The 23,562-nt window shown below is 41.9% G+C and overlaps 1 protein-coding gene across 3 annotated transcripts in view; it reads left to right on the top strand.

The window, feature by feature from the left end:
* Positions 1-3,951, top strand: part of hsf4 (heat shock transcription factor 4) — a 90,992-nt gene extending 87,041 nt beyond the window's left edge. For all 3 annotated transcript variants that reach the window (XM_073070587.1, XM_073070589.1, XM_073070588.1), the window contains one exon: positions 3,055-3,951. In XM_073070587.1, the coding sequence (XP_072926688.1) occupies positions 3,055-3,218 (164 nt within the window). In that variant the 3' untranslated portion in view covers positions 3,219-3,951. The remainder of the gene's footprint in view (positions 1-3,054) is intronic.
* Positions 3,952-23,562: the final 19,611 nt, after the last annotated feature.

Genomic DNA, 23,562 nt, shown 5'->3' on the forward strand with positions numbered 1-23,562 from the left:
TCTAAAGGGAGGATGGCGTGACCATGAAGGAAGTCAAAGACAGAATAAAAGCAAAAGAGAGGGCAAATAATGTAGCAAAAATGAGTGTGAAGTTTGAGAGTTGGGAAGCTTTTGAAAATCAACATAAGGCAATTAAAACAGCCAAAAGGAGAGAAAAAAATAAATTACGAATGAAAGATAGCCAATAAAAGAGGATACCAAAAGTTTTTTCAATGTTAATAAATGAACTTTGAATCTAATTACATTAGCAGCATACAATACTGAGATTCATCCTCCAGCAGACAGCCACTAAACAAAGAAACAGCATGGAAACATTCGTTCAAAGGAAATATCAAACACCCAACATGTGAAAAAATAAATCAAGCAAATGACAAAAAATAAGCGGATAACACACAAAATGCTAAACATCAAACTGAAATGACCTTGGAACGGCCCAGGAATGTTCGGCTTAGTTCAGCTCAGAGCGAGTTTAGATTGTGCCGTTTGTTGACTGTAGGCCACAGAGCCAGTCTGCCCTGGTCAAAATAATAATTAATAAAAGGAGTAACCAGAAATCAAAAACACACATAACATGAACTGCAGCATCCTCCAGAACTGAGTCCAATCCACAAACCGCACCAATTAAATCTTACCCATGCCTCAAGACAGCTGCACCTTCCTGTGGTGGCAGCGAGAGAGAGGGAAAGGGAGACTGGTCAACCACAGGCGAACAGCTTTGAACACCTGATCACTTTCTGCTCTATGTTGATTCAAATCTAGATCGACGCTTTAATCAACGGCTTGGTGAAGAATTGAAGCCAATCATGAGTCTGTGCACCGCCATTAGGCAGCACACTCTGTTCCCAAACTCGCTCTCAAACTTCTGAATTCCCTCAGACACAGCAAAAGCACCAGATCGGTCAGTCAGCGAAACACATTACCAAAATGTAAATTACAAGATCCAATTGCACAACAGATTAGTAGTAGAAGCACCATCTTGCCTTGTTGATGGCAACTCAGATATATAAAGAGTAAAAGAGAAGTAAGAGTGGATATCAGTCTACTGGAAAATAATGCTGGAGAGATATTAATGTGGGACAAAGAAATGACAGACAATCTTAAGTATTTTACGTCAGTTTCCACTGTGGAAGACAATTAACAGTGTGCCAGAAATTTGAGAGTATCTGGGGCAAAAGTAAGTGAAGTTACTATTACTAAGGAGAAGGTGCTGAAAGGTCTGAAGGCAGACCTGTACCATATGGGCTACAGTCCAAGGTTCTGAAGAAGGTAGCTGAAGAGATTGTGCAGTCACTATTAATGATCTTTCAAGAGTCGCTAGCTTCCGGAGAAATGGAAAATAGCAAATGTCACTCCACTCTTTAAGAAAGGAGGGAGGCAGAAGAAAGGATATTATAGACCAGTTGACTTCACTTCCGTGGTTGGGATGGTGTTGGAGTCCATTTGGGGTACTTGGAGGCACATGATAAAACAAGTTTAGGCAGCTTGGTTTACTGAAGGGAAAACCTGCCTGACAAATCTGTTGGAATTCTTTAAGGATTGACAAAGGAAAGTCAGTGAATGTTGTTTACTCAGACAATACAAAGATAGGCGGAGGAGCAGGCCATGCTGAAGAAGCAGGGAGTCTTCAGAAGAACAGACAGATTGGGCGAATGGATAAAGAAGTGGCGGGTGGAAAATAGTGTAGGGAAGTGTAGGATCATGCACTTAGGTAGAAGGAGTAAAGGGGGAGGCTATTTTCTAAATGAGGAGAAAATTCACAAACTACATGTGCCCAAGGACTTGGCAATCATCATGCAGGATTTTTTGAAAGTTAACTTGCAGGGTGAATCAGTAGTAAGGAAAGCAGATGCCATGTTAGCATTCATTTCAAGAGGACTTGAATACAGTAGCAAGGATGTAATGCTGAGGCTTTATAAGGCATTGATCAGACCGCACTTGAAGTATTGTGAGCAGTTATGAGCCACTTGTTTAAGAAAAGTGGCTCATGGCCACAGAAAACTGGCAATGGAGAGGATCCAGAAGAAGTTTACGGGAGTGATCCCAAGAATGAAAAGTTTAACATATGGAGAGGCTCTGGGCCTGTAATCACTGGAGTTTAGAAGAATGATGGGGGGATTCTCATTGAAATCTATCAAATATTGAAATGCCCCGATAGAGCAGATATGGTGAGGATGTTTCCTATAGGGGGGAGTCTAGGTCCAGAGGGCATAAGTTCAGAATAGAGAGACATCTATTTTGATCAGCAAAAAGGAAGAATTTCTTCAGCCAGAGGTTAGTGAATCTGTGGACCTGATTGCTACTGACGGCTGTGGAGACCACCAAGTCATTGTGTATATTTAAAACAGAGGTTTGATAGGTTCATGATTAGTCAGGGAGTCAAAGGTTACAGGGTGTAGTCAGGAGAATGGAATTGAGAGTGTTAATAAATCAGCCATGATGGAATGTCAGAACAGACTCAATAGGCCAAGTGGCTAAATTCTGATCCTATGTCTTATGACCTCGTCCTTTAGAGACCAAAGCAGGATTAGTCATGGAGAGATCTAATATAGAAACAGTGCTTTTGGGCCACTGAGTCCACAGCAATAATATATCTCTCACTGATGCCACACCACTACATTTTATTTTCTCTACACTCCCATCAATGTCTCTCAGGTCCTACACGCTCAGGGCACTTTACAATTAACCCACCAACACACGTTTTTGAGTTGTGAAAGGAAACACAGGAAAAACCCACCCTGTCACAAGGCGAACATGCAAACCTCATCTATGACACGCTGAAGGTCAGGACTGAAGTGAGGCAGCAGCCCTACCGTCTGTGCAACCCAATCAGGCCTGTTGTTTCCATGTTGAAGTTACTAGTTTTGTAATGGGTTTTGACTAAATAGTCCTTTGTAAACCCCACTTTCAGGAGGTGAAGGAGGTAACATGTTTTAGTTCCAGTTTCAATACATTTCCATCCTCCGTCATTACATTGGTTGTCAGTTTTGTGTGTGGCTCTTCAACACTTGCAAGAGATGCCTGATGATCTCCTGAACTCTTTCTAATTATTTCCAGGAAAGCCACATCTTCAGCAAACTACACAGCATTTCCTTCCAGAGCCCCATCCTCCAATCAGTCAGGAACTCTCCAACCTAGACAGTGACACGGCCCTCTTCGAGCTTACTGAGGAGTCTGCTGCCTATTTCCCAGACCCGGAAGTGGCACAGGAGGAATTCTGAGGCAAACGGCCCAAGTTCCAGCACCTTGCCAGGCAGAGTCTCGCACCTTAGCTGCTACCATGGGACTGTGCCTTCCGTCAGGAAGCAAAATCCTTTCACGGCATCCTGAGATTTGCAGATTCCACCAAGTGGCTGCCCTCTGGTGACACTGGCTCAAGGAAGTCACTTCTTTCAATCTGCACCACCCCTTCCACTGCCTCACTCTGCCAACTCCGTGCACTTTCTCTTCACTGCGATTGGAGGAGACGAATTCCTGCTGGAAATTATAGTTATTACTTGGGGGTGGGGCAAGGTGATAGAATCTACTCTCTGTCTTAAGAGTTGTTTGCAAGGAAGAATGCAAGATAGGAAACGAACCTGTGATGATTCTTTGCAAGAGTGCTGCGATCTTGCCCACCACCACGTTTCGCCTTGATCTATTTAGGTTCTGTTTCAGAATTCTTGTTTGTGTGTTACCCATCTACAGACAAAGAATGGTAATGATTTCTGTGTTTGTACATTACAGCACAACACTAAGCAGATTTTATTTTTTACTCTATATATTTGCATTGGTTAAAAGTGCTAAGCTTGATAGGTTGGGTTTGATATACTGATATTCCATTTGGATTATTTTTGACCGAGGTATTGTGATAAATCTTTACACATTCAATAAAAAAGTTGAAGCAGCACTTATATGAAAAGTGTCCCATCTTTCACAGGGTTGTAGGTAAACGGCAAAAAGATAGTTAAGGATCCCTTCTATATATAAACTTTACTCTGTATACTTACTTCCCATTCTTATTCCTGTGGGTTTGTCTGACGTCTCTGCTGTCCTTGGTTAAGCACACGGGTGTTATGTTTTGTAGTTCCAAAACACAAAAGTAATTGAAATATGGAGCTGGGAACGCACATCTTAGCTTCATTTTTACTTTTAGCAAGGCGCATGCGTATGACGTGGAGTGATGATATATGCCATACACATACTTTTACATATAGCCCTCAATACATTACAGAAATAACAAAGAATGCTTAATCAAGCAATATATTTACAATATTGCTCGAACATTACTGAAGCATTAAATAACACACTTCTCCCTGCTTAGCTGTAGCTACATCTCATACAGAATGCATTTCAAAGTTGAAAGTAAATTTATAATAAAAGTACATACGTCACTGTATACAACCCTGAGATTCATTTCTTGCGATGTACTCGATAAATCCATAACAGATTAACCATAATAGAAACAATGAAAGACTGCTCCAAACGGACATTCAACCAGTGTGCAAAAGACAAAAAAACTGTGCAAATACAACGAGAAAGCAATAATAAATAAATAATGAAAACCTGAGAGTGAGTCCATAGATTGTGGAGACAGTTCAGTTGCTGCATTCAAAGATGCAAAGTATGTATGCAGTATGCAACCCTGAGATTTGTCTTCCCATAGACAGCTGTGAAATAAAGAAACACCATGGAACCCGTTCAAAGAAAATATCGAACACTCAACAAACAAAAAAATGATCAAATCGCACAGATGGCAAAAAAAGAGGAGAAAATACAGAATATGAAACATCAAACCACAGAGTCATTGAAACAGTCCCGGAATGGCCAGGCTAGAGCTGTATCATTCGTTGACTGCAGGCCACACAGCCAGGTCAGCATGATCAAAATCGCACAAAATTGCAATGAAAGAAAGTAACCAGAAATACCTCATAGCATGAACTGCAGGGTCCAACCACAAACTGCATCGATTAAACCTTGCCCAAGACCAAGACTCTGGTACCATTCTCCAGCAGCGTCAAGCAAGAGGGAGAGAGTGACCACCAAACTCAGCAAGATGGTGCTGAACACTCTCGTCCCCGTTGATTTCAATCTTGCACAATGCTTCAACTGGGGAGATCAGTGAGAAATTGAGTTGATCATGGGCTCGTGACCAGTCTCCAGGCTTCTTGGCCTCCAGGTCACACACTCTGCTCGAAAGCTTCACTGAACTGTCGGACACACAAAGTGCTAGATCGCTCAATCAGCCCGAAAACACACATCAAAACGCAAATCACAGGTTCCAAGCTTAGTCATCATATTTAATCTTAATCACACTTGAAAGAAACAGAAGTAAAGAAAGTAGCTTTGTGAACTGTCTGAAGGATATCACCTTTGATGGTGTTGTTTGTTGGCGACATCTTCTTCATCAAGCATAGTAAATTTTAAATTGGCCCATTCAGACCTAAGGATTTGATCACAGTGGAGGTTTTCTTGTGTCTCTCCTGACAAGGTGTGTGTGGGGGGGAAGTCACTCTGCTTGGCAGGAAAGACTTGTGGCTGTGAAATGATCTCGGGTTCTGGGGCCTCCTCTGTGAGGTTGTAGGAATTGACTCTGGGACTGTAGGAATTAGTTCTGACAGCTTTGAACAACTTTCATCTGGAGATACTGGTGGCAAGCTTCACTGGATGACGTGGATCATAATGTGTGAGTATAGTGACAGACATCATCAGTCATTTACTTTGTTGAAAGCCACCTCCTGCTGCTTTGTCCATTGCCATTTCCTGCCAATCTGAGTTCAAGGGATGGTACACAGTAGCCAGATTTAGCAGGAGCCTGTTATAGTGGCTGGCAAATCCTAAAAAGGACCACAACTGTGACACATCCTTTGCCCTTTGGGCATCCACTACTGCTTGAATGTTCTCAGCACACTTGTGTAATCCTTATGTGTCAATGGTGTCACGTAGTAAGCGGTGCTTGGTTTAAAGGATCACACTGTTGTATTGTGCTCTGAGCCCATAATCTTCTAATCTTTTTAACACTGTCTTTGAGATTTTGAAGATGTTCCTTGCCATTCTTAACGGTAACAATGATGTCATCCAGGTAACACTGAGTGCCTGGGCAGCCATGCAGTCCATAGCTTTCAGCCAGAATGCAGGTGCAGTGGCTACTCCAAAATAAGCCTATTATAATGATAAAGCCCTTTGTGAGTATTCATGGCGAGAAACACTTTGAACTCTTCTTCCATCTCCAGCTGTAGGTAGGCCTCAGCTACGTCCATTTTGCTGAAGTGATTCCCTCCAGGAACGTTTGCAAAGATATCCTCTATCGTGGGCGAAGGGTATTGATCTACTTTCAGTACTGGGTTGATGGTGACCTTAAAACCACCACAGGTCCTGTCAGGCTCATTTCTCTTGGCTACTGACACCACTGCCATTGCCCATGAGTTCCACTCTAACTTGGAAAGAATTCCTTTAGCTTCCATGTGATGTGGCTCACTGACTACTTTGTCATGGATTGTATAAGGAACCAGACGGGCTTTGCAAAACTTGGGTGTGGCATTTTCATTTACTCTTGATATGTATGAGTTTTCCAATGCCTTCCTTGAACATTGCTGTGCCATCATCCAGTGCCTTTCATTATTCACTTTCAGTTGAGTCAATTGCAGGCAATGTGGCACGTTAACCGTGGATGGATCTCTAATAAAGTTGTAGTTGTCTCAGCCAATCACAGCCTTACAATGCCAGCCCTTCTGGTTTTGCCGCGCACAATTCCGAAGTGGCTTATTGATTGTTGCATTTCACTAACGAATGTCATTCCCACAGGAATTATATTTTTTAACACAAGTTCTTATTTGGATATCTTCAAGCTTCAGTTTAGTATCTTTGAAATGCCATTCAAGCTCATTTTGTGGAATGACTAAAAACTGCAGAGTTAGTGTACAATTCCATTTTAATTAATTCACCATTGACTTCTGGTGTAAGCCATATTGCTTGTGTTAGTATTCATGTGGTAAATCTCTAAGCTACACAGTCCTGTGTCACTCTCAACATTAGATTTTCCATCAACAGCATGCAGATTAGTGATCTTTGTGAACTGCAACTTGACTTTTTATCTTTTTCTCTCCTGTGTGCCTGCCTGACATGTTCATTGTATATGTTCTACTTTGTTACATTTTCTGCAAGTTTCACATTTAAACCTGCATTGGACTGGTGTGCGTGAGCCCATGCCACAACGGCAGCACAATTTGTTCAGCCAGGCCAGTTTCTGTTTAGATGTTGCAATTCTGTTCGTGCTCATTTTCATTCCTGAGTGCAGCTCAATTTGCATCTCTGTCTGCTGTTTCCATTGTACAGCAATTTCAACCGCTCTTTTAAATATAAGTTGTGCTTCAGTTTGGAGCCGTTTTTGAATGTTTTCTTGTAAGATTCCACAAACTGAGCAATTTCTCAGTGTATCATTAAGCCCATCACTGAACTGAAAATGCTCAGACAACTTCTTCAATTCAGCCACCTATGTTGAAATGGACTCCCTTTCCTTCTGATTCCACTTATGAAACCTAAACTGTTCTGCAATCAACATCAGCTTTGGTTCTAAATGTTCCTGCATTACCTTCACAATATCAGCAAAGTTCATTTCGGCTGACACACACAAAATGCTGGTGGAACACAGCAGGCCAGGCAGCATCTATAGGAGAAGCACTGTCGACATTTCGGGCCGAGACCCTTCATCAGGACATCAGTCCTGATGTAGAGTCCTGACGAAGGGTCTTGGCCTGAAATGTCGACAGTGCTTCTCCTATAGATGCTGCCTGGCCTGCTGTGTTCCACCAGCATTTTGTGTGTGTTGTTGTTTGAATTTCCAGCATCTGTAGATTTCCTCGTGTTTGTTCATTTCGGCTGCTTTGATTGGAGCAGCTTAACTTCGAAGCAAACTGTATGCCATTAAACGCAATGTACTCAGCAAAATTGGCACTCACTCTCAGCGGCTATTTTATTTGCTTCAAAATGCCGGTCAATTTGGTCAATATACAAATGATCTCTTGTGCAGTCAAACATCTCTCCTTCTGATGTAGCCAGCCATTTCTGCTTTTTTTTGTTAAGTTTATGATTATTATCATCAGTACTCATTGTTATCAACCCATGAATTCATCCGATTTCTCCAGCTTCCTTCCAAAGGGACACGAGCTGAGCTGCTTTTTTTAACTCTAATATCTCGCCGTGCTCAACAGGTCTTCTCGGGTTTGTTTTAACACTTCGAAACTTTTGTAACTCCAAAGCATAAAAATAATTGAAAGGAAACACAGAACCAGGAATGTATAACTTAGTTTCATTTTTACTTTTAGTGAGTTGTGCAGATATGACGCGGTGGCATGATAATGTATGTTATCCATGTGCTTTTATATAAAACCGGCAATGCATTATATAAACAACAAATAATGCTTAATCAAACAATATATCTACAATATTCAAATATAAAATGGAAGCTGAAGTGGCCTTGCTGGTGGGGAAAACATTGGAGATATTAAGAGGTCTAAAAGACGATAAGCCCTGGGCCTAAGAGGCTACCTCCCACAATTCTTAAATTGGCACTACACAGGGGAATGGCAAATGGCCTTCAGTATAAGGTAGAGTATGACTGGAGCAGCCATAGCCAAAACACTTAACCAACAGCAGAGCGTATCCTGACAACAAATCTATCTCATCCTGTCCCATTTATCCTTACTTCAATCTCCAAGATTTTAAAAGTGCAGCTTGTATTCCCCACCCTCTATCTCACCACTGCAATACCACCTTGGTGACTTTCGCCTTACAGAGAACTCAGCACTGTAGTCTGGGTGGGGTGAAGGAGAAGATGCTGGGTGTGACTGATCTGCATTGGGGTCTGGGGTATGCTCATCCCCAGAGGGTAAGTGAGGCAAGGGAAGAATAAGGCAAGTGGTCATGCGGAATTAAATGCATTAGCCGGGCTGACTGAACCTCTGGAGGAGTCCTGCCCAGGCCTCGGCACACAACCATGAAGGAAGTACTCATGAGCTTTGTTGGAACACTTGCTGACACAGCATCTGGTGGCCAATCTTTCAGTGTCCATTGGAGTAGACTGGAGTTCTAGTTTCTCACAAGTTCCAAGTGTTGGAACATCATCTTCAAAGGGATGTGCACTGAAGTCCAGAAATCTGATTTCTAGCAGGTTTCAAGGCTGGAGATTGTTACCCTCCGAGGCTTTATAAGAGCGCATGCCTGCCTTGGATGATCCCACAGTGCCGCGGGTAATGCTGAGAAGGTGCAGTGCAGAGATGAAGCTTGCTGGCCCAGAGGTCAGTGCCTGAGGCCAACTGTAGTTGCATTCACTTTCAGCTGCACAGGGGGCTGGAGGCCAGGCACAGGTGCACAGCCAGGCATCGAGGCTCCGATGGTTTAGGAAGAAAGAACAAAAGATCAGCTTTATTTGTCACAAGTACATTAACAACTAGACTTTCTGAAGAGAGCTGGACTATGCACATCTATACACACAATATTCTACAGATGCACAGTAAGAGAGCATCATGCCAAGCTGCTTCACTGCGTGAAATGCAAAGTGCACTGCGGCACAAAGGAAAACTCTACGAAGGGTAGTCAAAACTGCCCAGTGCATCACCGTCACCAGCTGGGAGATGTATACAGAAATGTGCAGGAAAGGGGCCAGCACCATCATAAAGGATCCTACCCACCCTGCTCATGGACGGTTTGTCCCACTCCCATCAGGGAGGAGGCTACATAGCATCCACGCTAGGACTTCCAGACTCAAAAACAGGTACTTTCCCCAAGCAATAAGGCTGATTAACACACACACACATATATATAATTTTTATTGTTACTATTGTGTTCCTTATCTTTCTGTGATTTTTTTGTGCTGTATAGGATCTTCTCCTTAACATTTGTGTACTAGAAATGACATCAAATCAAATCAGTGAGAATGGTGCTGGGAGCAGTCTGCAAGTGTCACCACGCTTCTGTTGTCAATATATCATGCCCACAGCTTTCTAACCCTAACCAGGTCATCTTTGGAAATGTAGTTATGGGGAGGACATACAAACTACTGACAGACAGCAGCAGGATTCGAACCTCAATCTTACAGCTGGCACTGTAAAGTGTGGCACGAACTGCTGTGCTACCATGCTGCAGTACTCTACTGTACAGCTCAGCCACTGCCTTGTGAATGCATCTTGGTTTATTTTGTGCTGGCCTTCACTTCAGCACTCCAGCCAAATGGAGGCTGTGATATTCAGCAAGGTTGGGGGTGCGGGGGAGGTAAGATGTGTAAGTTTTGCTGTGGGAAAGTGCAGTCGGGTTTATTGGCATTGGCTGAGGCAGCCTGGCTAAAAGACTGCTTCCTTCTTTCCTGATCCTCCCCTTCCTCCTCCTCCTCCTGCCACTTCTTGTTTTGCTTTGTAGCGGCTCACTGTGCAGCTTCTGGAGAGAGCTGAGACCTCACAATGCTCAGGTAGCAAGCAATGTAGTATGTGGTCTGACAGCTCTGTTTAGTGACTGCTGTTAAGTCGGTGGGAATGCTTGGGCATGCTAGAGATCTACTGAACTCCTTTCACATGGCTTTGCATTTCCACAGGGTAGATAGATTACAAACTGTCAACAGGGGAAAGTCCTTGTTTCCGTATAGCCTTTGCTTGGTTTGCTGTGGTCAGTCAGCATCCAACCCACAAGTAGTTGCTGATGCTTTTCTATTATGCTGATATTGCTGAATGCCAGTTCAGTTGCGCAAAACCAAAAGAGGATGTTTGCTGCAGCATTGAGCCCCACTGGCATCAAATCAGCATTGCAGGCTGAGTAATAAAGTCATAGAACACTACAGAACAGAAACTGGCCCTTTGGCCTATCTAACCCAAGCCAAGCTATTAATCTGTCTAGTCCCATTGATTTGCACCCTAACAACAGCCCTCCATACCCCCCCAAATTTCTCTTCAATGTTGAAATCAAACCCAAATCCACCACTTCCACTGGCATCTCATTTTACACTCTCACCACCCTCTGAGTGAAAAAGTTCCCCCTCATGTTCCCCTTGAGCATTTCACCCTTCACCCTTAACCCGTGACCTCCAGTTGTAGTCCCAACCGACCTCAGTGGAAAAAGCCTGCTTGTATTTACCCTATCTATACCCCTCATAATTTTATATTCCTCTTAACAAATCTCCCCTCATTTGTCTATGCTCTAGGGAATAACATAACATAATAAATAGAAAGTCCTAACCTATTCAGTCCTTTCTTATAACTCAGGTCCGCAAGTCCTGGCAATATTCTTGTTAATTTTCTTTATTTTCTCTGTACTCTTTCAATCTTATTGGTCTCTTTCCTGTAGGGAGGTGTCAGGAACTGCACACAATATTCCAAATTAGGCCTCACCTATGTCTAATACAACTTTTAACATAACATCACAACTCTTGCCAAAAACACTTCCACCTTATCTACTTTTGCCACAAACTTACAAGGAATTTTGAATCTGTATTCCCAGATCCTTATGCTTTACTGCACCCTCTGTGCCCTACCACTCACCATGTAAGTCCTACCCTGGTTGGTCCTCCCAAAGTGTAACACCTCATACTTGTCTGCATTAAATTTCATCGGCCATTTTCCAGCCCATTTTCCCAGCTGGTCCAATTCCCACTGCAAGCTTTGATAGCCTTCTTTGCTGTCCACTATACCCCAAACTTGTGTCATCCTCAAATTTGCTGATCCAGTTTACTACATTCTTATCCCGATCATTGATGTAAATAACAAACAACAACTGACCCAGCACTGATCCCTGCACCACACCAGTTGTCACGGGCCAACAGTCAGAGAGCAGGCAACCATCTACTACCACTCTCTGATTTCTCCCTCAAAGCCAATGACTAATCCAATTTACTAGCTCATCCTGAGTGCCAGGCTACTGAATCATCTTGACCAACTTGTCAAAAACCCTGATACAGTCTATGTAGACAGCTTTCACTGCCTTGCCTTCATCAACTTGCCCAATAACTTCTTTGTAAAGCTCTGTAAGATTGGTTAGACATGACCTACCATGCATAAAGCCATGTTGACTCTTCCTATTCAGTCCCTGTCTAACCAAATACTTATATATCCTGTTCCTTAGAAGACATTTCAATAACTTACCCACTACAGATGTCAGGCTCACCAGTCTATAATTTCTTGGCTTATATTTAGAGCCTTTCTTAAGCAACATAACAACATTAGCTATTCTTGAATCCTCCGGCTCCTCACCCATTGCTAAGGATGGTTTAAAGATCTTTGCTATGGCCCCTACAATTTCTGTACTTGCCTCCCAGAAGGTTGGGGAATACCTTGTCAGGACCTGTAGTTTTATGCACTCTAATTTGTCTCAAGACAGCTAACACCTCCTCCTCTGTAATCTGTATACCTCACTACTGTTTTGCCTCACTTTTATAGACTCTGTGTCCTGAGGAAATACAGATGCAAAAAATCCATAAAAGAACTTCATCTCTTTTGGCTACATGTGTATAGTACATGACCACTCTGGTCTTCCAAAGGACCAGTTTTGCCCTTTGCTATCCTTTTGCTCTTAATATTGTAGAAGCCTTTGAGTTTCTTCTTCACCTTGTCTACTATAGCAACATCAAGCCTTCATTTGCCCTTATTTCTTTCTTAAGTGTCTCTTGCACTGCTTCTACTCGTCAAGTCACTCAATTGTCTCTGCCATGCACCTCCTGCTTTTACTTTACCAGTGCTTCAATATCTCTTGAAAACAGGGTTCCCTAAACCTGTTATCCTTGCCTTTTTGTCTGACAGAAACATACGAACTCTGTACTTTCAAAATTAGACTTTTGAAGGCCTTACACTTACCAAGCACACCTTTGTCTGAAAACAACCTGTCGCAAACCACAACTGCAAGATCCTTTCCAATACCATCAAATTTAGAATCTCAACACGAGGAACAGACCTATCCTTCTCTATAATTATATTGAAACTAATGGCATTATGGTGTGGCACATAGCCAAGTGGTTAAGGCGTTGGACTAGTGTTCTGAAGGTCGTGAGTTCGAGCCCCAGCCGAGGCAGCGTGTTATGTCCTTGAGCAAGACACTTAACCACACATTGCTCCAGTCCACCCAGCTGAAAATGGGTACCAGCAAAATGCTGGGGGTTAACTTCGCGATAGACTGGCGTCCTATCCGGGGGTTGGAGGGGGTCGCGCACTCTCAGTCGCTTCACACCACGGAAACCGGCATAAGCACCAGCCTGATGAGCCTGTAAGGCTTGGGACAGACTTTTTTTTTAAATGGCATTATGATTATTAGATGCAAAGCATTCCACTACACAAACTTCAGTCATCTGCCCTGCCTATTCCCAAATAGGAGATCCAGTATCTCACTCCCTCTAGCCGGGACCTCTATATATTAATTAAAGAAACTTTTCTGAACATATTTGACAAACACTTTCCAATCCAGCTCTATCCTATCCATAATGGACAGGAATCTCAGTCAATATGTGGAAAGTTATAATCTCCTACTATCACTATGTTTCTTGCACCAGTCTGGAATTTCACTCTGAATTTTCTCCTCTAAATCCCTCTGGCTGTTGGGGATATATTGCCCATCCCTGCCAATACAAAGCTCTACATCATTGTGAAGGTGAGATTTGAAATTTGAATCACCACTGATTATCAAAATCAAACTCAGATTTTGGTCCCGTGCTGGGAAATCTGTACGATGTTCACAAGATCAAGAATTTGGATTAAATTGTCCAAAAATAAATCCTTGAAATTGGGCAACTCTGAACAATCATAAAAAGGCATCCTGGAACTAGGGATACCTTTTCCTCATTGCTATTTCTTTCTACAGATGCAAATGTTTCTGCTTGGAGGATCTAACTTTCTTAATAAACTTGTAATTTGTTTGAACTTGTCTTTTGAACCTTGCAAAAAAAGTTGAAATTAAGGTAATGGTCTTGGTGAAGTCAGCTGTGAAACTGCTGTAGGAATTAGGCCACATTAGTAGTGAATATTTTATTGATATTCTAGCTTTGTCAGCCAGTCAGGACAGGCTTGTGCTGGTGTATTATTTCCTGAACAATGAAAATAGCCAGGCAGTGCCTAAAGCTATGTACACCTTTTGTATAGTGTAGCTCTTGAAACACTTCTTATTGGAGGAATATGTACAAGAATCTAAGCTACAAAACAAGATAACTGGCTTTGCCCCAGACTGTCACCCCCTTCAGAAATCCTGACCTATCTGGAACAGTCCCTCTGGCCTCTTCCCCTCCATTCATCACTAACTGCTTTCAATGTGTTAAACATACCAGTTCTTCTCTGCTCTTATTCCCTATGAACTAACAACCTTCATGTCACTTACGACCAATTTCAAGGTCTTCTACAAGCCTGTTGACAAGGTTAGCGCTGCAGTTTGGTGAGTTGATCTCTACTTCATAGAGGCCGAGCACCCCCTTGTACTACCCTCTGGATCACAAGCAGAAACATCATTCTTTGTCCCACAAAATTTATTTCTTCCTACCTTGATTCTATTCCTTGTCTCTCAGCCCAATTTCCCGTCACTTACACCTGCTGTACTTCTGACATCTCCCACTGCTTTGAGTATCCTGGTCCCAACTGCATCACAGACACTCAGTCCCTCTTCTTTTCCATCCTAAACCAAGCCCTTCCATGTCTTTCTTGAACAGAGGCACAATCACTCCCATCCACTGCCATTCTAAACCTGACTAAACTTTGGTCACATTGTACAACATCTCCTTTCATTGTACTCTCCTTCCTCCAGGTCAATGGTGTCACTATGGGAAGCTGTATATGTTCCAACTATGCTTGTCACTTTGTGACATACTGGAGCCAGGCCATATCTCAGTCCCACTCAGACCCCTGCCTCCTCTTTCTCCTGATGACTGCATTGAGGCTGCTTCTGCTTTTATAGGGAAGTCCATATAACATATAACCATATAACAATCACAGCACGGAAACAGGCCATTCCGGCCCTCCTAGTCCGTGCCGAACTCTTAATCTCACCTAGTCCCACCTACCCGCACTCAGCCCATAACCCTCCACTCCTTTCCTATCCATATACCTATCCAATTTTACCTTAAATGACACAACTGAACTGGCCTCTACTACTTCTACAGGAAGCTCATTCCACACAGCTATCACTCTCTGAGTAAAGAAATACCCCCTCGTGTTTCCCTTAAACTTTTGCCCCCTAACTCTCAAATCATGTCCTCTCGTTTGAATCTCCCCTACTCTCAATGGAAACAGCCTATTCACGTCAACTCTATCTATCCCTCTCAACATTTTAAATACCTCGATCAAATCCCCCCTCAACCTTCTACGCTCCAATGAATAGAGACCTAACTTGTTCAACCTTTCTCTGTAACTTAAGTGCTGAAACCCAGGTAACATCCTAGTAAATCGTCTCTGCACTCTCTCTAATTTATTGATATCTTTCCTATAATTCGGTGACCAGAACTGTACACAATATTCCAAATTTGGCCTTACCAATGCCTTGTACAATTTTAACATTACATCCCAACTTCTGTACTCAATGCTCTGATTTATAAAGGCCAGCGTTCCAAAAGCCTTCTTCACCACCCTATCTACATGAGACTCCACCTTCAGGGAACTATGCACTGTTATTCCTAGATCTCTCTGTTCCACTGCATTCCTCAATGCCCTACCATTTACCCTGTATGTTCTATTTGGATTATTCCTGCCAAAATGTAGAACCTCACACTTCTCAGCATTAAACTCCATCTGCCAACGTTCAGCCCATTCTTCTAACCGGCATAAATCTCCCTGCAAGCTTTGAAAACCCACCTCATTATCCACAACACCTCCTACCTTAGTATCATCAGCATACTTACTAATCCAATTTACCACCCCATCATCCAGATCATTTATGTATATTACAAACAACATTGGGCCCAAAACAGATCCCTGAGGCACCCCGCTAGTCACCGGCCTCCATCCCGATAAACAATTATCCACCACTACTCTCTGGCATCTCCCATCTAGCCACTGTTGAATCCATTTTATTACTCCAGCATTAATACCTAACGACTGAACCTTCTTAACTAACCTTCCATGTGGAACTTTGTCAAAGGCCTCATGAGACTTATTACACATGCTGAGCCCCGATGAAGGGTCTAGGCCTGAAACATTGACTGTTTTTCGCCTCCATAGATGCTGCACGATCTGCTGAGTTCCTCCAGAATTTTGCGTGTGTCGCTCTGGTTTTCCAGCATCTGCAGAATCTCTTGTGTTTATTATAGCTGCTTCCAGTTTCCACCCTGCTCACACTTTCAAATAATTCAACCCTAACTCTTCTTCCCATCTCTCAATTTCTTTATTTCCACCTCTGGCGATGGCTTAGCAGTCATTCTGTCATCAGCTCACTGACTCCCACAGCCCTGCCAGAATTCTATCCCATTCTTCTCGTATTCCCTTTTCCATTGTTTCTACTCTGATAAGCTTGACATGGCAATGCTTTTAAGAAACTTTCCTTATTCCCTGACCCTGGCTTCCCCATTGCCACAGTTGGTGGGCTATCAGATGTATCTCTTCTGTGTCCTCACACTACTGCTCTCACTCTTTCTTCTCCCAGGAAGAACACATATTATTCCTTGTCTTCACCTTCCAATGCACGTGCATGCTTAACTTCATGCACATAATTTTGACTCTCTTCTTTGGGAATCCAGCTCCAGACACATTAGAACATTAGAAAAGTTTAGACAAGAATAGGCCATTCAGCTCAACAAACCTTGCCAAATTTCTACTCACATAGTTTGTTGAAATAACCATCACGTTTAGATTTTAAAGTCTCTAAGGTACTACTCTCAACTACACAACTAGGTAGTTTGTTCCATGTGTCCATAACTCACTGTGTAAAGAAATACATTTCTGATGTTAGTCTAAAATCTCCCCTTAATCAGTCTCCACCTTTGGGCCCATGTCCTTGATGATGGATTAATTTTGAAATAGCAGCTGGCATCCACTTTACTTCTACCCTTAATGATTTTGAACACTCTATCATGTCTCCTCTCATTCTACATCTATTTAGGCTAGAAAGATTTAATTCTTTCAATCTTTCTTCATACCTCACACCCTGCAGACCTGGAATGAGTCTAGTCACCCTTCTCTGAACTCTCTCCAGTGCCTTCACATCCCTCACACAATGTGGAGACCAAAATTGTACACAGTATTCGAGGTGTGGCCTCACAAGCATATTATACAGCTTAAGGAGAATGTCTCTAGACTTGAACTTCACTGAATGGACATTCTATTAGCCTCCAGAATCACTTCTGTGCATTGTCTAAATATTGATAGTGATGCTCATAACATCAGGATGCTCAAGCTTTCTCATATGGTGCACTTTCTAACTCAAGCCCCGCCCACATTGTTCATTTATATCTAATATTTCTACTTGTTATATGTAATACTTCTCATTTACTTACATTAAATTTCATTTGCCATTATCTGCCCACATCTGGATTTTGTTTAGATCTAACTGTATTGATTCTGCTGCCTGAATGTTATCAGCCCGTCCCACTAATTTTGTGTCATGGCAAACTTTACTAGTTTATTTGTTATGTGCTTATCCAAATCATTAATGTAAATTAAGTGGAGAATCTCACTTTTAATATCTTCTAGGTATGAAAATAATCCTCTCACCATAGCTCATTGTTTTCTGCTTTTGAGCCAATTCTGCACCCATTTGCATGTCTTATCCTAAATCCCTGCCTCCTTGTTAATTTGATTATTAACAAGGATACCTTGTCAAAAGCCGTCTGAAAGTCCAAGTAAATGATATCAACCACTCTATTGTTATCAAAAATTTTGGTTCCCTCTTCATAGAAATCCAACATATTATTAAAACATGATTTTCCTTTTCTGAACCCATTCAGGCTTTCTGTTAACATGCTTGTACTTATTGTCTGCTTTTCCATCTTATTCTTTATTATTGTTTCCATTATCTTGCTTGTTGAGCGTACTGGTCTATAGTTACCAACGTCAGTGTAGTCACCTTTCTTATATATTGGGACAATGTTAGCCTATTTCTAGTCCTTACAGATTCCACCACTCTTCAATGACTTTTGAAAAATACATGTTAGGGGTTTGCATATTTAATCACAGACCTCTTTAAGTACCCTTGGATATACAGCCCCTATAAAAAAATTTCATGTTTTATAGTTTTACAACATTGAATCACAGTGGATTAAACTTGGCTTTTTTGACACTGATCAACAGGAAATGACTTTTGTATCAAAGTGATGACAGATCTCTACAAAGTGATCTAAATTAATTACACATATAAAACACAAAATAATTGTGTGCTTAAGTATTCACCCCTTTCAAGTCAGTATCTAGTAGATGCACCTTTGATAGCACCTACAGCCTTGAGTCTATCTAAATAGGTCTCCTTCAGGTTTGCACATCTGGACACTGCAATTTTAGTGATTCCTCTTTACAAAACTGCTCAAACTGTCAGCTTGCACAGAGATTGTGAGTGAATAGCCAGTTTCAAGTCCAGTCACAAATTCTCAATTGGGTTGAGGTCTGGACTCTGACTTGGCCACTCCAGGACATTAACTTTGTTGTTTTGAAGCTATTCCTGTGTACCTTTGGTTTTATGCTTGGAGTCATTGTCTTGCTGGAAAACAAATCTTCTCCCAAGTTGCAGACTGCATCAGGTTTTCCTTTAGGATTTCCCTGTATTTTGCTGCATTCATTTAACCCTCTACCTTCACAGGCCTTCCCGAGCCTGCTGCAGTGAAGCATTCCCACAGCATGATGCAGCCACCACCATGCTTCACGGTAGGGATGGTGTGTTTTTGATGATGAGCAGTGTTTGGTTCCGCCAAATATAGTGTTTAGTCTGAATACACAAAAGCTCAATTTTGTTTGCATCAGACCATAGAACCTTTTTTCCAGCTGACTTCGGTCTCCCACATGCCTTCTGGCAAACTCTAGCCAAGGTTTCATAGAAACATAGAAAACCTACAGCACAATACAGGCCCTTCGGCCCACAAAGTTGTGCTGAACATGTCCCTACCTTAGAAATTACTAGGCTTACCTATAGCCCTCTATTTTACTAAGCTCCATGTACCCATCTAAAAGTCTCTTAAAAGACCCTTTTGTATCCGCCTCCAACACCGTGCAGCCCATTCCATGCACTCAGCACTCTCTGAGTAAAAAACTTATCCCTGACATCTCCTCTGTACCTACTCCCCAGCACCTTAAACCTGCGTCCTCTTGTGGCAACCATTTCAGCCCTGGGAAAAAGCCTCTGACTATCCACATGATCAATGCCTCTCATCATCTTATACACCTCTATCAGGTCACCTCTCATCCTCCGTCACTCCAAGGAGAAAAGGCCGAGTTCACTCAACCTATTCTCATAAGGCATACTCCCCCAATCCAAACAACATCCTTGTAAATCTCTGCATCCTTTCTATGGCTTCCACATCTTTCCTGTAGTGAAGCAACCAGAACTGAGCACAGTACTCCAAGTGGGGACTGACCAGGGTCCTACATAGCTGCAACATTACCTCTCGGCTCCTATTTTCAATTCCACAATTGATGAAGGCCAATACACTGTATGCCTTCTTAACCACAGAGTCAACCTGCACAGCTGCTTTTAGCATCCTATGGACTTGGACCCCAAGATCCCTCTGATCCTCCACACTGCCAAGAGTCTTACCATTAATACTATATTCTGCCATCATATTTGACCTACCAAAATGAACCACTTCACACTTATTTGGGTTGAACTCCATCTGCCACTTCTCAGCCCAGTTTTGCATTCTATCAATGTCCCATTGACAGCCCTCCATACTGTCCACAACACCTCCAACCTTTATGTCATCAGCAAACTTACTAACCCATCCCTCCACTTCCTCATCCAGGTCATTTATAAAAATCATGGAAAGTAAAGGTTCCAGAACAGATCCCTGAGTCATCCCACTGGTGACCGTCTTTCATGCAGAATATGACCTGTCTACAACCACTCTTTGCCTTCTGTGGGCAAGCCAGTTCTGGATCCACAAAGCAATGTCCCCATGGATCCCATGCCTCCTTACTTTCTCAGGAGGTACCTTATCCAATGCCTTGCTGAAATCCATATACACTACATCTACTGGCTCTTCCTTCATCAATGTGTTTAGTCACATCCTCAAAAAATTCAATCAGGCTCGTAAGGCACAACCTGTCCTTGACAAAGCCATGCTGACTATTCCTAATCATATTATACTTCTCCAAATGTTCATAAATCCTGCCTCTCAGGATCTTCTCCATCAACTTACCAACCACTGAGGTAAGACTCACTGGTCTATAATTTCCTGGTCTATCTCTACTCCCTTTCTTGAATACATGAACAGCATCCACAACCCTGCAATCCCCCAGAACCTCTCCCGTCCCCTTTGTTGTTGCAAAAATTATCACCAGAGGCTCAGCAATCTCCTCCCTTGCCTCCCACAGTAGCTTCGGGTACATCTCATCCAGTCCCAGCAATTTACCCAACTTGATGCTTTTCAAAAGCTCCAGCACATCCTCTTTCTTAATATCTACATGCTCAAGCTTTTCAATCTGCTGCAAGCTATCACTACAATCACCAAGATCCTTTTCCACAGTGAATACTGAAGAAAAGTATTCATTACGTACCTCTGCTATTTCGTCCGGTTCCATACACACTTTCCCACTGTCACACCTGATAGGTCATATTCTTTCACGTCTTATCCTCCTGCTCTTCACATACTTGTAGAATGCTTTGGGGCTTTCCTTAATCCTGCCCACCAAGGCCTTCTCATGGCCCCTTCTGGCTCTCCTAATTTCCTCCTTGAGCCCCTTCCTATTAGCCTTATAATCTTCTAGATCTCTAACATTACCTAGCTCTCTGAACTTTTTGTAAGCTTTCTTTTCTTCTTGACTAGATTTATTACAGCCTTTGTACACCACAGTTCCTGTACCCTGCCATAACTTCCCTGTCTCATTGGAACGTACCTATACAGAACTCCACAGAAATATCCCCTGAACATTTGCCACATTTCTTCTGTACTTTTCCCTGAGAACATCTTTTTCCAATTTAAGCCTCCAATTTCCTGCCTGATAGCCTCATAATTCCCCTTACTCCAATTAAACACTTTTCTAACTTGTCTGTAATATATCTCTCTTTAATGCTATTGTAAAGGAGACAGAATTATGATCACTATCTCCTAAATGCTCTCCCACTGAGAGATCTGACACCTGAGCAGATTCATTTCCCAATATCAAATCAAATAAAAATGTATGAGTTTCATGTGAGTTTTTTTCAACAGTGGCTTTTTCTTTGCCACTCTTCCATAAAACTGCGACTAGTGAAGCACCCAGGCAACAGTTGTATGAGCAGTCTCTCCTATCTCAGCTACTGAAGCTTGTAACTCCTGCGGTGTTGTCATAGGGCTATTGGTAGCCTTCCTCACTAGTCCCCTTCTTGCACAGCCACTCAGTTTTTGAGGATGGCCTGCTCTAGGCAGATTTACAAATGTGCCATAATCTTTCCATTTTTTGATGATTGACTTAACTGTACTCCAAAGGATATTCAGTGACTTAGAAATGTCCGTGTATCCATCTCCTCACTTGTGCGTTTCAATAATCTTTCCGGGGAGTTGTGTGGGGTGTTCTTTTGTACTCATGGTGTAGTTTTTGCCAGGATACTGACTCACTGGCAGATGGACTTTCCAGATACAAGTGTATTTTTACAACAATCAATTGGAACACCTTAAGTACACACAGGTGATCTCCATTTAACTAATTATGTGACTTCCAAAACCAATTGGCTGCACCAGTGATGATTTAGTGTGTCATATTAAAGGGGTGAATACTTATGCAATCAATTATTTTGTGTTATATATTTGTAATTAATTTAGGTCACTTTGTAGAGATCTGTTATCACTTTGACATGAATGAGTCTTTTTCTTTTGATGAGTGTCAAAAAAGCCAAATTAAATCCACTGTGATTCAATGTTGTAAAACAATAAAACATGAAAACTTTCAAGGGAGGGGCGGGATACTTTATACAGGCATAGTATGTTGTCTAGACATGGATATTATTAATTTTCAGCCTTCTCAGCTGCCACAGGACCTCACTTTCTAATATCTCTAAGTCACTTAAAACAACCTTATTTTTCTCTACACTCACTGACATATTGCTAATATCTTCACAGTTGAATACTTTGGCAAAACATGAGTCAAGAGTATCCGCTATGTCCTTCTCTGCATTATTTAATACCTCACTTATTCCTTATACACTTAACTTCCTCCTTGATGGTTCTTTTATAAAGTATTGGGGAAAAAACTCTTAAGGTCAATCTTAGCATTATCAGCAATATACTTCTTACCTGCCTTTTTGGCAATTAAATTTCCCTCTTGACTATAGCTCTCATATTTTCATATGCCCAACAGTTAACATCATTACTATTTTTTCTGTAGTCCTTAATTAGCTGTATTCCATCTGCCCTTCTTTTCCTATTGGACTAATCTGTCTAAGTCCTTTTGCAGCCTCGGGAGGGGTTCCTCAACAGTATCTGCCCCTCTACCTATCTTCGTATTGTCCGTAAACTTGGCCACAAAGCCATCAATTACATCATCCAGATCGTTGACATACAACATTAAAAGAATCGGTCCCAACACAGACCCCTGCAGAACACCACTAGTCACTAGCATTTAATCCAAAAAGGATCCTTTTATTCATGTTCTTTGACTCTTGCCAGCAGCCAAAGCTCTTTTACCACTCATCTTCCTGCCATCCAGGAAGACAGACAGGTGAAGCAGTGACTCACCTGACCTTGTTCCAACTTACTATGCTGTGTTCAGTGCACACAGTGTATTCTCCCGTATGCTGGAGATATCATCTATGCATTGGTTGTGCAATTTGCAGTATGCCTCCATTCAGTCCACAAGAATAAATCTAGCTTCCAGTTGCCATCGCTTTCATTCCCCATCACACTCTTGCTGTGCTGCAAACAGGCAATAAATAATCAGAATCAGGTTCAATATCACTGGCATATATCATAAAGTTTGTTGTTCTGTGACAGCAGTAAATTGCAATACATCATAATAAAAACTATAAATTACAATAAGAAAAATAAATTAAATAAGTAGTGCAAAAAGAGGAAAAAATAGTGAGGTAGCACTCATGGTTCATTGTCCATTCAGAAATCAGATAGCGGAGGGAAAGGAGCTGTTCCTGAAATGTTCAGTTTGTGTCTTCAGGCTCCTGTACTTCCTCTTTGATGGATGCAGTGAGAAGAAGACTTGTCCTGGGTAATGGGGACCCTTAATGATGGATGACACCTTTTTGAGGTTAGTGCCCATGATGGACCTGTCTGAGTTTGCAACTTTCTGCAGTATGAAACTAGTTTTGTTACATATTGTTTTCAAAAGGTCCTGTTTATCATCCTTAGATTTAATTCAATTAACTTATAGAAACTACCTCAAAGCAATCAGGATCATTGTCCATGAAACACATTCCACTACACTTTTTATAAAACAGTATACAAGCCCATGGATTCAGCATTATTGACACTCTGTAAATAAATTATGAACCTAAGTATTTTATGCACTG

The sequence above is a fragment of the Hemitrygon akajei genome, chromosome 17 (genome assembly GCF_048418815.1).
Source record: "Hemitrygon akajei chromosome 17, sHemAka1.3, whole genome shotgun sequence".
Lineage (NCBI taxonomy): Eukaryota > Metazoa > Chordata > Chondrichthyes > Myliobatiformes > Dasyatidae > Hemitrygon > Hemitrygon akajei.